The sequence below is a fragment of the Anser brachyrhynchus genome (assembly GCF_964034855.1).
Source record: "Anser brachyrhynchus genome assembly, chromosome: 10".
Classification (NCBI taxonomy): domain Eukaryota; kingdom Metazoa; phylum Chordata; class Aves; order Anseriformes; family Anatidae; genus Anser; species Anser brachyrhynchus.
Window position 1 is genome coordinate 23684495 of NC_137705.1, and position 14710 is coordinate 23699204.

General features: G+C 39.3%; 1 protein-coding gene across 31 annotated transcripts in view; it reads left to right on the forward strand.

The window, feature by feature from the left end:
- The window catches only part of CACNA2D3 (calcium voltage-gated channel auxiliary subunit alpha2delta 3), a 530340-nt gene that overhangs the window by 368862 nt on the left and 146768 nt on the right, over window positions 1–14710 (forward strand). For 30 of the 31 annotated variants that reach the window (XR_013955470.1, XM_080605850.1, XM_080605851.1 and 27 more), the window contains one exon: window positions 7332–7465. Coding sequence is in view for 30 of the 31 variants with exons in the window: in XM_080605850.1 (XP_080461976.1) it covers window positions 7332–7465 (134 nt within the window). In the remaining variant the exon portion in view is untranslated. Of the gene's footprint in view, window positions 1–7331; window positions 7484–14710 lie in introns of all 31 variants that reach the window. The other variant, XM_080605848.1, reaches the window with a different exon arrangement.

Below are 14710 nucleotides of genomic sequence, written 5' to 3' on the forward strand. Positions count from 1 at the left end.
AAAAAAAAAACAAAACACTTATTTTCCTTTTTGCCACATTACATTATGATGAATTGCATCAGGTGCTATCCATTTAGTCATTATTTCTTTAACTACTGTTATGTCCAGCTGATGGAAATTACTTAGTTTGAAGTCTTGTCTTAATCAGCTAATATTACACTATAATTTAGCTTAAGTAATAGTATAAGAATCCTTTGAAGCATCTTTTTGAAGACAATTTAATCAACAAAATCTTTTAGCTTTTTAGCCCTGCTCTTCAGATTCATAAAGATCTAAGTACAGAAAGTCAGAAATTAGGACCAGGCAATAGAGACTACCTCACTAGATCATCTGGTCCATGTCTTTATTCTCAGAGGGGTCACCTTTGTCATTCTTCAGGACTACTTTGTTCTTTTCAGAGACGTTGCTTCCAGTCAGAATCTTACAAACTAGATCAACTAAACAGTTTAATGCAGTTTAATGACTGTTTCTTCTATACATTTTTTTTTTTAAACTCTGTTTAGTAGGTACAATACCTGCTTTCTGGTAGCTTACAATTCAAAAAATCTTTTACCTCTAATCAGTAAATAAATACTTTCTTATAGGTTTGAAAATCATAATTGGATTCAACGTAAATCGTCATGTCAGGCAGTATGGATTTAGAGTTTTTCCTTTACAGTTTTCAGCTACAGCTCACCCATTTTCTTTTAGTGAAAGGAGGGATTACAGCACAGACAGATGAGCAGTCTAAAGCTGGTCTAAAGATTGGCTGAATGGCCATGCAATGGACTGCAGTTTACTACTTGCATGGGTGGGCCAAAGTATGTTGTTGTCACTGAGGGTCAATGGCCCTAAAATCAATTTTCCTTGCAGTGATTTTCCCCTTGGAAGTACAATATAGATGAAGGCTGTTTGCAGGGTTTCCAGCTGACTGGACTGTGGACAGCAGTCCTTTCCATCCAAAAGGGTCACAGGGGAAATTCATACCACCTTGCAAAACGTATTTAGCTTCTAGATTCTGATGGTGAAACCTTCAACAACATAACCTCACCCCTCCCCTTTTTCTGTTACATTTCTGTGTATAAGTAAGGCATATCTAGAGGGAGTTCGCTTAATGAAGCAAAACACCAAACCATTTTAAATACATTAAAACATTCAAGAACCCCAATGACCCTCTAGAGTGGTTTGTGAAATTTGCAATGGTTCAAGTCTTCTGTATCGTGAGCCAGTGCACATGAAGGAAAAGAATTAAGATTTACTAACATCCTCAAGTGAACAAAAGTAAGAGTTTCCTAAATGCACGTGTGCATGTGCCAGATTTTAAAGTAAGCACTTACTACCTTTCCCTCAGCAGTCACTTCCAGTAGAAAGCTGTAAGAGAAAGATGGGAGTTAATGTGTTACTAACAAAACAGACAGCATTAATTTTTTTTTCCAGTGAATTTCTCTGTTGCATTAGCAATTTAACAGCCTCTGTTTTGAATGTTTATTAATTACCCAGCATCGCTGCGGCTGGCATATTGCAAAATGGACAAAGGAGTGGATTCATCAGTACAAAGGAGCAGAAGCTGGGAAAGCACTGAAGAGAAAATGCTTTCAATATCAGAGGTCTGATAGCGGCTATCTAACTGCCAGCAGAGGACAGATCAGCCCTGAGGCAAATTGTGCCCCAGCTGTAGCAGTTTATAGACTATTGTATTAGCAGAGAAGAGTTGCTTACAGGAAGCCCCAGTCACATCCATTCCCATTAATAGCATGACCCCAGCACCTCCTGCACTCTGGGCTATTGTGGGGAGTGGCAGGCAGCCAGCTACAGATACTGTTCACCTGCTTGAGAGGCCTCTTAGGGGGAGGGGGTGAATTCTCCATGGGAACCTTACAGCTGCAGTGAAACAATGAATTCCCCCTCGGTCCCTATGCAAAGAGGATTTTTTTTTTTTTAATTCTGATGTTTTATTAGTTGCAATAATGTTACATTTATTTTACGTGTGTCCAGAAAATGAGAAGTGCTGCACTCTATCTAAAAAAAATCTGTTGGAGGCATTTTTAAAAGTTCCATGTCTAATGGTGGACATTTTAGAGGAAAGGAACCTATCCAAAAACTGTAATGGACTGTGTAATATGGAAAGGCAGCCCTCTTGCAGAGCATAAGTATCTGTGTTTAACTACATTGTTATACGTATCTCATGCTTGTCATTACCAAATCTTACCCGTTTCCTTCACGAGTTTTTCCTGCTGGGGACAAAAATTAGTGCTGACTGCAAGGAGCTCTGGGGTAGCATAAGTCACACACCAGGGAACTAAGAAGCAGGTGTTAGAATGCAAAAATTTAAGCATAGGTTTGCTGCTGTTGTTTACATGGCCTCAGCAACTGTGCTCAGAATTTCAGAGCATGTCTTTATCTGATGATAAAACCTTGGTATGGGAAGAGTAAGGTTTTTAAACCCATTTGATCTCTGGATAGGAGTTTAATTTATCAGTGTAGGAAGCTAATTCCTGTGAGGTTTGACATTTGTTACGCACAGTTATGAACATGTGAATCATCAACATGTCTAAATGTACCAGGGAAAATGAACTAAGAGAATATTACCCAATGCTGTCTCTAGCTATGCTATAGTAACTTTTGGTGGAGTTTTCCCAACACGAGAAAATCCAAAACCAAATATTAGAACAAGCATCAAAATATGGGAAAGGTAATTTGTGTAGCTTTTGCAATTCCTTTCTCTTTTCTGTAATGGGAACTAGAACTATAGGAAAACAACCTTTTATATAAATAAGTAAATAGATGAACCATAAATTCATAAAAGATAGCTAACTTTGTATTAAATGACTCATGGAAATGCTAAAATCTTTGTTAAGTTTTCCTAATGTGAATTACAAAAGCACACAAACCATATTTGTAAGGATACAAACCATATTTAAACAGACTAAATCTTCAAGGAACTTTGCAAAGATTGAAAATGAAACCCACACCTGTGATCACATTATAAAAAACCTTGAGAGAATCCATATGGTTGACACTATCTTCATCTAAGACTTGTCTTTTGCATATCTTTAGCAGCAATTTTTACATTTCTTTAAACTTAGTTATTTGAAACTAACCAATTAAAAAAGTATAAAGTCTTCAGCATTTTTTCTTTCAACTTTCCTTCTGTTGCAGCCTGATATATGATCTGTGAAATACAGAAATGATATATATATATTTTTCACGCTAAACTCTTTTTCCTCCACTTGCTAACCTTGACTTCTCTAGCTGTCATACTCTCTGGCAAGGAGCACTGCACAGCTAGCCTGCAACTACATGCATGCCAGTATACATGTGCTGATTTACCATCTAGCTCCTTCCAAACAGGATGCTCAATGTCACTTTCACTCTGGGCAGAGCCACAAATTTTTATTTGTCTTTGAGACCTTTATTTCTTTAAGTTTGTTTGAAATTGATTCAGAATAACAGATAGACTTAATCATTATCTCTTTTAGTCTTAGGAAATTAGGATAAAAAAATGTTCTCTCTATTGTGCAGTTTAGGGATACGTTTTGCAAGTACTACAGCAAGAAATGAATATTTTGAATGTAACATGCTGCCTGGAGAGTTTTGTGATATTATGTAAGGTGTCCTATCAGATATGAGAAAAGGAATTCTTAAAAACACTACAAGGAGAAATATCTAATGTAATACCCATCCATATTAACAATACTTGTGAATAAACTGCTCAAGTAGGTGTCTGCTCAAGTTGGCTGTATTTGGTCCAGATGTATCTCTTCTAAACGAACGATAACACACCACCATCAAAAAAACCTACAATGTTCACCATTATCAGTGTCTTGTAATGTGTATCAGACTTTGAAGTGTTAAAAAGCTATTTTTTTCACTTGAAAAACTGACATTAAAACTTTCAGGAGGCAATCAGAGTAAATTCTGGCAAGGTATTCTCTATCTGAAAAGTAACTTATAAGCTGTGATTAAATAAATTTCGAGGCATAGACATCCAAGTGTTTTTTAAGTGAGCCTTTGAGGTTTTGAATTTAATTGAAGTATGATATTGAAAAGTGTTAACTAACTGATTTCAATATGTATGGGTGTGAAAGTATTGTTTGATTAAAAATGACCTTTTCATCGCCTTAGATGCAATGCCAATTTTTCAAGCAGTTAATCTGCTCTGACATTTTAGACATTATTTAATATATATTAAGGGTATAAGTACAGGTGTTACCCTTTTGTTCACTGTACAGCACTTAGTTCAAGCAGATATCTGCTCCGTTTACAATTTTGCACACTGTTGTAAGAGAAGTGCAAATATTGGCATGATATGTACTTGTAGTTTAACCCGGTTGGCAGCTAAGCACCACACAGCCGTTTGCTCACCCTCCCCCCTCCATCTCTGGTATGGGGGAGAGAAACGGGAAAGTGAAGCCGGTGAGTTGAGATAAAGACAGTTTATTAAGACAGGAAAATAATAATAATAATAATAATAATAATAATAATAGTACTACTACTAACAATGTGTATGAAACAAGTGATGCCCAATGCAATTGCTCACCACCCGCTGACCGATGCCCAGCCTATCCCCAAGCAGCCGGCCCCTCCACCCCGGCTAACCACCCCTAAAAATTTGTTTAACATGATGCCAGATGGTATGGAATACCCCTTTGGCCAGTTTGGGTCAGCTGTCCTGGGTCTGTCCCCTCCCAGCTCCTGCTGCACCCCTAGACTGCCCGCCAGCAGGACAGAGCGAGAAGCTGAAAAGTCCTTGGCTTGGTGTAAGCACTGCTCTGCAACAGTTAAAACATCAGCATGTTATCAGCACTCCTCTCATCCCAACCCAAAACATAGCACCCTACCAGCTACTAGGAGGAAAATCAACTCTATCCCAGCTGAAACCAGGACAGTACTGAAAAGTTCATGAGCTAAACAGAACAGATAATACTGGAGTGGTGATATAAAATTGCATAGAAAACACTGAAACAAAACAGTGACTAAGTCTGTTCTCTAAGGGCAATTATGGTTGTCCATGGGGACAATTGAAAGTATGTATTTTGGTAGCAGGAGAACAGGAGAGGTGAACATAACTGGAGGTCCCCTTTTGCACGTCTCCCACAAAGAAATGAGCAGTGTTTTGTGTGCTCTTTCCTTTTAGTGATCTGAATCCTGATTTACAGACATTGTACACTATTTTAAGTAGAAGGAAGAAAGGCAAAACGCTTTGTAGTCTACTTGTGCTTCTGCTTTTTTTTTCCTGAATTTCTGTGAGTGACCTCGGTTTTTGAGTATGTAACTTGAGGTGTGAACAGTGCTGAACAAATGGCTTCCAATATTGGTTCTCTTTTAAGATTTCTGAAATGAGGCATACCAGAATTCAGACACTTAGAACTGCGTTAAGGAAAGTGTAGATCACCTGCTGTAAAATGAGGGGTCCACACAGTTCTGGTGTATTTTGAATCCTTGACTGAAAGGTTTATAAGCTACAGTGTGTAAATATACATACATACGTGTGTATATATATATATAAGTTATAAAGTTATGTGAATAGCTGGTATTGGCAAATTATCATATCTTGAGTAAGTATTGACATTCATTTACACCAAATGAAAAGGACCAGATAGTGAAATATCCCTTATTACCCACAGGAGAGAGAACCTCACATTTTGATTTTGTAGTCTCAGCAGTGACAAAATTGGAGGAGGCAGCATTTCAGGAAGAGTAATTTAAGCATTGCATTTTCTCATAAGTGTTCTAAGGCAATAATTCGTGAAATCATGCTATATTTTTTATTCTTTTCAACATGGAATTGAATTCATACATAGAATTCCACGTTTTCAAGTACAGGTTCCCTAATTAAACTTATGTCAATCAATTTACTCTGTCAGAAAATATTTTCAACACCTCAGGCAAAAAAAAAAAACTTGCCTTAATATTGTGTTTAGCGTTCGGTTAATCTCCTCACACAATACTAGACTTAACAGAAAAAAATAAATTTTAAATAAAATTCCTTAAGTAGAATCCTGAATATTTTAACAGTATACTGTATACTGTATTATGAGCATAGTATATAGTATACTATGAGTTCGAATACTATACTACTATACTATGAATATCTGACTTGATAGTATAATAAAATTGATTATGGGGAAAAACTTTTTTCTTATTAAGTTGAAAATATTCATTAAACAACTTCTATGAATTGTCATTTTATAGATCTCTGCCCTTAAGTCTGTCCTTACACTGTGTCTTAATATATACACGTAAATCTATGGCTGGCATGAGATGGAATTTATGTAGAAACATCAGTTTTGTACTCCACAAATTATTGGCAAACGTACCGAATCAGAAAGTTCTAGCTTTCAGACCACAGAGCACCCTTGCAACCTTGCCAGGCCTGGCCCTGTCTGTAATAAGCACAGCTCAGAAGTTCTTTCAAGCTGCCAAGTTTTCTGCTGAAGCTTGATACTGAAGCTCCACAGCAGATATGATCATATCAAAAGACTAAAATTGTGTCAAGACCTTTCATGAAAATTCCATATTGTTCTTTTCTTACTAAAGGAAATGAATGTATACTAAGGGCATTTGAAGCAGCTAAGTAAGGCCTGATGAAACTATAACCTTGAAATTTGTCAGTCCTTTGTAACCTTTTCATGATGTGGGCTCCAGATGCCAAGGTCACTGTGTTGTAAAGGTACTTGACGTCTAAGCAGTGGTAAGGAAGTGGTGACAGCTCAAACAGCGGTGGCCTCTGCTGTTCTCAGTGCTCTCAGGTTGTAGGAGATGTTTCAAAGGATTAACAAAGCTGTGATCACTTAGCCAAGCAATTCTAGTTGCAGTCTCCATTCCTGGTGACCTGGGAAAATAACATATTGCTGTTATCTGAGGTTTAGTAACATTCTACAAGGATGAGCATTTTAGAACATTGTCAGCTACTGTTTTGTGTCTGTAGTTCTAATCAGTAATGCTGCTTGAAACCAGACAAACTTTGGATGAGATGTTTTTGTACAAAGGTATTGATACCAGTTTATATTTTTAAAGTATGCACCATTTAGAAACAAAAAATCCCAAAAATTCTTTACTATCAAGCAACAAAAGGTTTCTGGAAATAGAGAGTTTGGGACAGGCCATGCAGTGATTTATAGCAGTCTTGGGAATGTAGCTCTCCAAGAATGGCCAAGAGTTTTACGGACTTCTTTCACTGGTTGCTACTGCTTGAGGCTGCTTCTCATAAAACATTCCTTCATTGCATTTCTCCTTTGCAAATAAACAAGCAGAAAAAAAAATAAAGACATAACATATCATACTTCATGTTGAAATCTTCTTTAATTTGTTCTGCCTGGTTTATAACTTCAAACTGTGTGTTTTCACAGGCTTTTTTACTCAGATTTCTACTTTAGCTGATGTTCAAGAGAATGTCATGGAATACCTCCACGTTCTTAGCCGACCGAAGGTTATTGACCAAGAGCATGATGTAGTATGGACTGAAGCATATGTTGACAGCACTGTAAGTCTGCATAAGAAAGTATTTAATATAGGTTTACTACATATAATTAGGAATTTGGAGTATAACCGTTGTAGTAAAAACACTAGGTGTGTATTTTTGTCACTGGAATGCTCCAATTCTATGTGAAAATCAGGATTTGATATCTTTGTTACAATCAAATAGTTTGAAATTACTGAACTTCAGCAGATACTTATACATTGTAAATTACATAGAAAACAATGAAACAAACGTGAGTCACAGCATCATTTTTGAATTTATGACTGGTGGTTTTACTCGGGTGGGCGGCCGAGCTCCACCACAACCGCTCTCTCACTCCCCCTCCTGAAAGAGGAACGGGGAGAAAATACGATGAAAAGGGCTCAAGGGTTGAGATAAGGATGAGGAGATCGCACAGTAATTATCGTGATGGGCAAAACAGACTCAGCATAGGGAGATAGTAAGATTTATTGCTTATTACTAACAAGCTAGGGAAGTGAGAAACAAAGGAAAGAAACCAAAAGCACCTTCCCCCCCATCCACCCTCTTCCACCTCCTCCCCCCCCCGAGTGGCGCAGGAGAACAGGGGAATGGGGATCATGGTCAGTCTATAGCGCTTCTTCTCCGCTGCTCCTTCTCAGTCACTCTCATCCCCTGTGCTGTGGGGTCCCTCCCACGGGATGCAGTCCTTGGTGAACTGATCTGGCGTGGGCTGCCCACAGGCAGCAGCTCTTCAAGAACTGCTCCAGATATGGGTCCGTACCACAGGGTCCATCCCTCAGGAGCAAACTGCTCCAACCTGGGTCCCCCACGGGCAGCAGCTCCTGCCAGCTCACCTGCTCCTGCGTGGGCTCCTCTTCACTGGCTGCAGGTCCAGCCCGGAATCTGCTCCGGCAGGGGTCTTCCACAGGGTGCAGTCTCTGTTGGTGCAGGTCCACCTGCTCCACCGTGGTCTCCTCCACGGGCTGCAGCGTGGAATCCTACTCCACCGTGGTACTCCATGGGCTGCAGGGGGACAACCTGCTTCACCATGGTCCTCACCACAGGCCGCAGGGGACTTCTGCTCCAGTGCCTGGAGCACCTCTCCCCCTCCTTCTTCACTGACCTTGGCACCTGCAAGGCTGTTCCTCACTCCTCTCACTCTCCCAGCTGCTGTGTGTCACAGCATTTTTTTTCCCCTGTCTTAAATATGCTCTCACAGAGGCGCAAAACAACATCACTTATTGGCTCAGCTCTGGTCAGCAGTGGGGCCCTTACCAAACATGGGGCAGCTTTCTACATCCTTCTCACAGAAGCCACCCCTATGGCCCCCTGCTACCAAAACCTTGCCACGTAAACCCACTACAATGACCTCCAAATGTACATTTTTCTTACTAAAAATGGACATTGAACAGAAATTGATTGGATTGAGTAACCATTTCTTCTGTATGTTTTAAAACATACAGAATATATGAATAAGTCAGTATAAAAACAGATTGACAAGAATCAATATTTTTAGTATAGAAAGGTAGATGAACAGCTAGGTGACAACTGTGATGTCCTGGGGGAAGAACAGCAAGAAGATTCTGCCTTTTAGTGTGGATTGAATGGGTGATCTGTTAACAAATTTGTCGCAACCTTCTAATTTTAACTTGATATCCTGTGAAACATTAGAGTTGAAGCAGAATTTTCTGTTATGCAGTGACTGAGCGCACCATCTTTTTTAGTATCATTTGGGGTAAAAATTCAGATTTGTAGATAAGGGTTGTTCATTTTCATGTGTTGATCTAAAATAGTTTTTAGTTTATTTTCTTATTTTTTTTTAATCCAGTTAAAGTATTTTGGTTTGGTTCTATGTTATCCATAGAACAGGAGTTTGCAGCAAATATCTGTCATATGGTATGATGCCAAGTATTTAATGTAATGAATAGAAGATCACAGATGACTAGTGGCAATTTTTTTTTCTTCTTTTTGTTCTATATGCCTCTGGAAAAATAGGGCAAGGCAGGAAAAACTCACCGGCTTCACTTTTTTTTTTTTTTTAATGTGATTTTTCATTTGTTTTGAAAGTCTGGAATGCTTTCTGGAGGTTTAAATTGACGCAAAAATCTTAAAAAAAATCACAAAAACAAACCCAAAAAACCCACAACCATGCTGTGAATAGAGTTTTGCTTCATCTTCTCATTTGTTTAGGTCCTTCCTATTCTTCAGCTGGTGCTATGGGTAATATAAAATAAATACTAAAACCGTAGCTACTCAGAAGAAACAAAAACTTGCGTGGACATAAGGTTTTATTTTTTCGGAGCAACTTTACTCATCTCTATTCCTTTTTTTAAGAAGGTGTTAATCCAGTTTCTTCTGTGTTCTCTTTCTGTTATTGAAATGCAACAGGGTGAGAAGAAAACTACCTCTTTTTCATTCCATGAAATGGGGAGATGACTAAGAAAATCTGTTTCTCATTCACCGCTTGGATTTATATTCTTGAAGTAATCAACGTGTATATGTTAAAGGGAGTTTGTCTATTTGCTAGAGAGAGTAGCAGAAAAAGATCCATGTAATTGGTGTTTTAGTGCAACTCTCCTTTTTGCTATTGGCCTTTGAATCTTGGATTAAAAGTGTTGTTGCAAATGAAATCTTTCTTTCTCAACACCAAGTTCTTCCTTTTCCCTACCAACCAAGTACAAAATTCTGTTTCAGAATTAAGAAACTAGCTGGGTAGCTGGGCCCAAAGAGTCGTGGTGAATGGAGTTAAATCCAGTTGGAGGCTGGTCACTAGTGGAGTCCCCCAGGACTCAGTACTGGGGCCAGTCCTCTTTAATATCTTTATCGACGATCTGGATGAGGGGATCGAATGCACCCTCAGTAAGTTTGCAGACGACACCAAGTTAGGTGTGTGTGTTGATCTGCTCGAGGGTAGGAAGGCTCCGTAGGAGGATCTGGATAGGCTGGACCGATGGGCTGAGGCCAACTGTATGAGGTTCAATAAGGCCAAGTGCCGGGTCCTGCACCTGGGGCACAACAACCCCAAGCAGCGCTACAGGCTGGGAGATGAGTGGTTGGAAAGCTGCCTGGCCGAGAAGGACCTGGGAGTGTTGGTTGATAGCTGGCTGAATATGAGCCAGCAGTGTGCTCAGGTGGCCAAGAAGGCCAGCAGCATCCTGGCTTGTATAAGAAGCAGTGTGGCCAGCAGGTCTAGGGAGGTGATTGTCCCCCTGTACTCAGCTCTGGTGAGGCCGCACCTCAAGTACTGTGTTCAGTTTTCGGCCCCTCGCTACAAGAAGGACATGGAGGTGCTCAAGCAAGTCCAGAGAAGGGCAACGAATTTGGTGAGGGTTCTGGAGAACAAGTCTTACGAGGGAGCTGGAATCGTTCAGCCTGGAGAAGAGGAGGCTCAGGGGTGACCTTATCGCACTCTACAGGTACCTTAAAGGAGGCTGTAGCGAGGTGGGGGTTGCTCTATTCTCCCACGTGTCTGGTGACAGGACGAGGGGGAATGGGCTAAAGTTGCACCAGGGGAGGTTTAGGTTGGGTATTAGGAAGAACTTCTTTACTGAAAGGGTTGTTAGGCATTGGAATGGGCTGCCCAGGGAAGTGGTTGAGTCCCCATCCCTGGAGGTCTTTAAGACCTTTAAGAGATCTTTAAGAGATGTTTAGATTTAGAGCTTAGTGATATGGTTTAGTGGAGGACTTGTTAGTGTTAGGTCAGAGGTTGGACTAGGTGATCTTGGAGGTCTCTTCCAACCTAAATGATTCTGTGATTCTGTGGATTATGCGGGGTGTGTAGATGCAAGTGCATAGTTCAGAACACTAGAGGGAGCGTAGGGCAGGGATGTTGATGAGAAAACGAAATTAAAAAAAAAAAAAAATGCAGTGGAGATGTTGCATTCTTGAATGAAGGAACTACTCAAATGCTAGCTCTATTACTCCAAAACAACACCGTTTCAAGTTCTGCTCTCTCTCTTCTTTTTTCATTCTTTTGTCTCAGGCTAATTAACATCCCTATGCACATACACACACACATGTATAAACGTCTGAGAGCTCCACTCAGGGCCTTAATGGGTTGGATGGTACAAGAAAAAAGATTTAAAACCAGAATACAGCGATCTGCTTAGCTGCAAACCATCTCTCTCCTCTCCCCTCCCATTTAAAAAAAAAAAAAAATCAGGATGAATTGGGACAGTCAGATACCAAAGTCTGGGAATAGCAACAAAGGCAACCTTATAACAAACCAGATGTGCCTCTGCCTCAGCTAGAGATGCCCAAGAGCTATTTTCGATTCCTTAGCCATCTCTAGTGTTTTGGCATTAAAATGCCACCTAAATGGTCCTCTACATCCCATGGCTTGTTGAGTTTTGCAGGCAGTTTGTGTCCCCGCCCCTCCCTGGATGCCTCTTAGACCCTGATAGCTAAGAAATAGTGTCTTGCCAGAAAACTTAAATGTTCTTACATCCAGCAGTGTCAGAACAACCATGGCTAGATTGCCAGGACCACACATATGGATGTAATCGGTGTCACTGTGTCTTGATGGAGTATACCTTCCCTGCTCTTTTCTCACCAAATGTGACCTGCTGTGCTGTTTTAGAGCAAGCAGCAGTATGCTGGAGCATACTAGGATCCAGCCAGAAACATTATCATTGACTTGAAGTCTGATTCTTCTGACATAGGAGTGATGTAATCTTAAAAACATGTCACTGACTCTCAGAAGAATTTAATAAATTCCTGAAATCATTTGAAGTTAGGTTTGTGGAGAACTGGGCTGATCCTCGTTGTACTCTGTTCAGGAATTTACTTGAGAAATGGTCTTTAGAGGCTATCTTGAGCTAATTCCAAGGTCAGCTTCACAACAGTTGGAGTGTAATTCATGCAGCAGGCTGGTAGCTTAGGCACTGTAAATACCATTAGACTAAGATGTTGGGATTTTAAAGCATGCAAATATATCAGCTGGTGTGTAGTCTCCAGATTCTGTCCTGTGATTCTATATTCCACACCTTTCCCTAACATCAGTCTCTTTTCCATTTGTACCCCTCTAGTCAGTAGTTTGATATGCACTGGGAGTAAGCTTCGTTGGATCTGTGCAAGTCCATGGGAAAGATTATTTGGGGTGTCAAGAGTGAAGGGACAGGCAGATCCTTCTTGATGAAGTCTAATAGAAGAAGAGACCATCTTGCTACATGTTGGTGTTCAGCTGCGTAGCCTAGACGTTGTTCTGTAAGAGTTGCAGGTAGGACAACCATACAGTGGGCCCTGGATGGTGAGGTCTGGACAGCATTCCAACAGACCAGTCTCAGTGTAACTTTTCTGCCTCAAAATTAGGTCAGATTTGGATCTGACATTGCTGCTTTAACATCAGTAGGGCCTACAAGTACGTAATGCTTCAGAAAATAAAATACCTTAATGGGTGCTTAAAAATGGACTTGGATTTCTAAATGAAAGCTTCCAATGGCACTTTTTGCTGAGTAGATAATAATTATAAAATATAAAAGTATTTTAGGAGGGGCATAATATTAAAATGGTCAATGACGTCTTTTAAGCATATGTGCAGCCATAGCAAGTCAATACAAATGACGGTACTGGGGGGAAAAAGGAAAAGTGCCTGGGCACTGGGATATTCCAGTAAACTGATGTATAGAACTAGTCTCTTGGGGATTCTGATAATTATCTATAAAGTAGAGAAGCCCTTAATTCACTCTCTTGATAGTGTCTGGAATGTGGAGAAGCGTTACTTTTTTTCTGCAGGAAATAAAAATAAATAAATAAATAAATAAATAAATAAATAAATAAATAAATAAATAAATAAATAAAGACTGGACTGGCACCTGAGTTCCTGCTGCTTAAATGCTTACAACTGACAATTTGTTTATTGGAGCATGTAACTTGACCTACTTGGACCTTTGCTGACTCTTCCTGGTGAAATTTGTTTCTCACAAGTGTACCTTAGGATATTCTCTGGATCTAATGCACCATTGAGTTCATCTCCTTCAGGCTATTAGTTTCAAGCTGTGAGCAGATTCAGGCATGCATTATCATGTTGACCCTGCTCAGTTTCCTTCTGGAGGATTCCTTTGCATAAAAAGGGCAAATTATTATTTAATATTTTGAGATGGCTGGTGCTTCAGAAGTTGAGTTAATTAAAATACAAAAAGCATTCAGAATCATTACAGGTCATGACTTGTCATAATATGAACTGTGAGGGGTTTTTACTCCATACTCTGCTTCAAGTACTATATGTCCATTCTTCATTCACGCTATTCCCCCCGTCTCATAGATGTGCATCAAATTATGGATTTTAGTTTAATTTCTACAATTGCTGTAAAAAAAAAAAATATATATATATATTAAAAACAACAACAACAAAAAACAAACAAACAGGATTTTTTTTGGAAATATTTTCCAACCAAGAGCCTGATGCTGTGCTAGTAAGGCAACCTGTCCAACAACCTTGTTTCCCCTTATGGTGGCAGTAAGTTGGGGTAGCTCCACTGAACTAAAGCCTATTATGCTATTATGCTTGCCTTTTTTCCATCCAGGAGTTTTGAGTGAGGTATTATGCTGTTTACTACTTCTCCCATGCACTCAATTTTCTTTGTGCTCAATGCACAGAAGAGCTTTTATGAAGTAACAAAAATTAAATACTACCCTATTTCCACTAGCTTCTATTCCCAGAGATACCTTCAAATATTTTTGGTAGCACAAGTTAATTGTGCTATTATAATAAGTAGGTGTAATTAGCATTTTTATCATGGTAAAAGGTTCACTATTTCAAAACTAACTTATAGATCGTAGTACTGGAATGCATTAAAATGCATCATAGTGTTCAGAATTCTCATGTATATCTACAGCAAGTAAATATTGGTAATCACTGCAGAACTGAATGTCAGGAAATGTCATTAATCAGCAGCTGCAAAAAGAAAATTTACACACAGGCAGTAATTTTTTTTTTCTTTTCATGTCAGTTTTAAAAATCAGAAAAGAGTTTTGTTTGTTTGTTTGTTTTGTTTTGTTTTCCTCAATACTACCTAGGAGTTGGTTACATGATCTAAACTTTCCTTTGTGGTCAGCATCACTTAATCTCTACTGATTAATGGTTCTTTATTAGAACAAGTCATCAACATTGACTGATTCTGAGGTTCCCAAGAAAATTTCCATTTCTTGCTTTGACATTTATTTAAGTGAATTCAATCAGGAAAAGGAAATCCCATGCTTGGATATCAGGCATTCCATCAGGTAAGTTTGTTCTTAAAATAAGGTTCTTTAAGCACTGCTTTGTCTGCTATGGATCTACAGTCATCT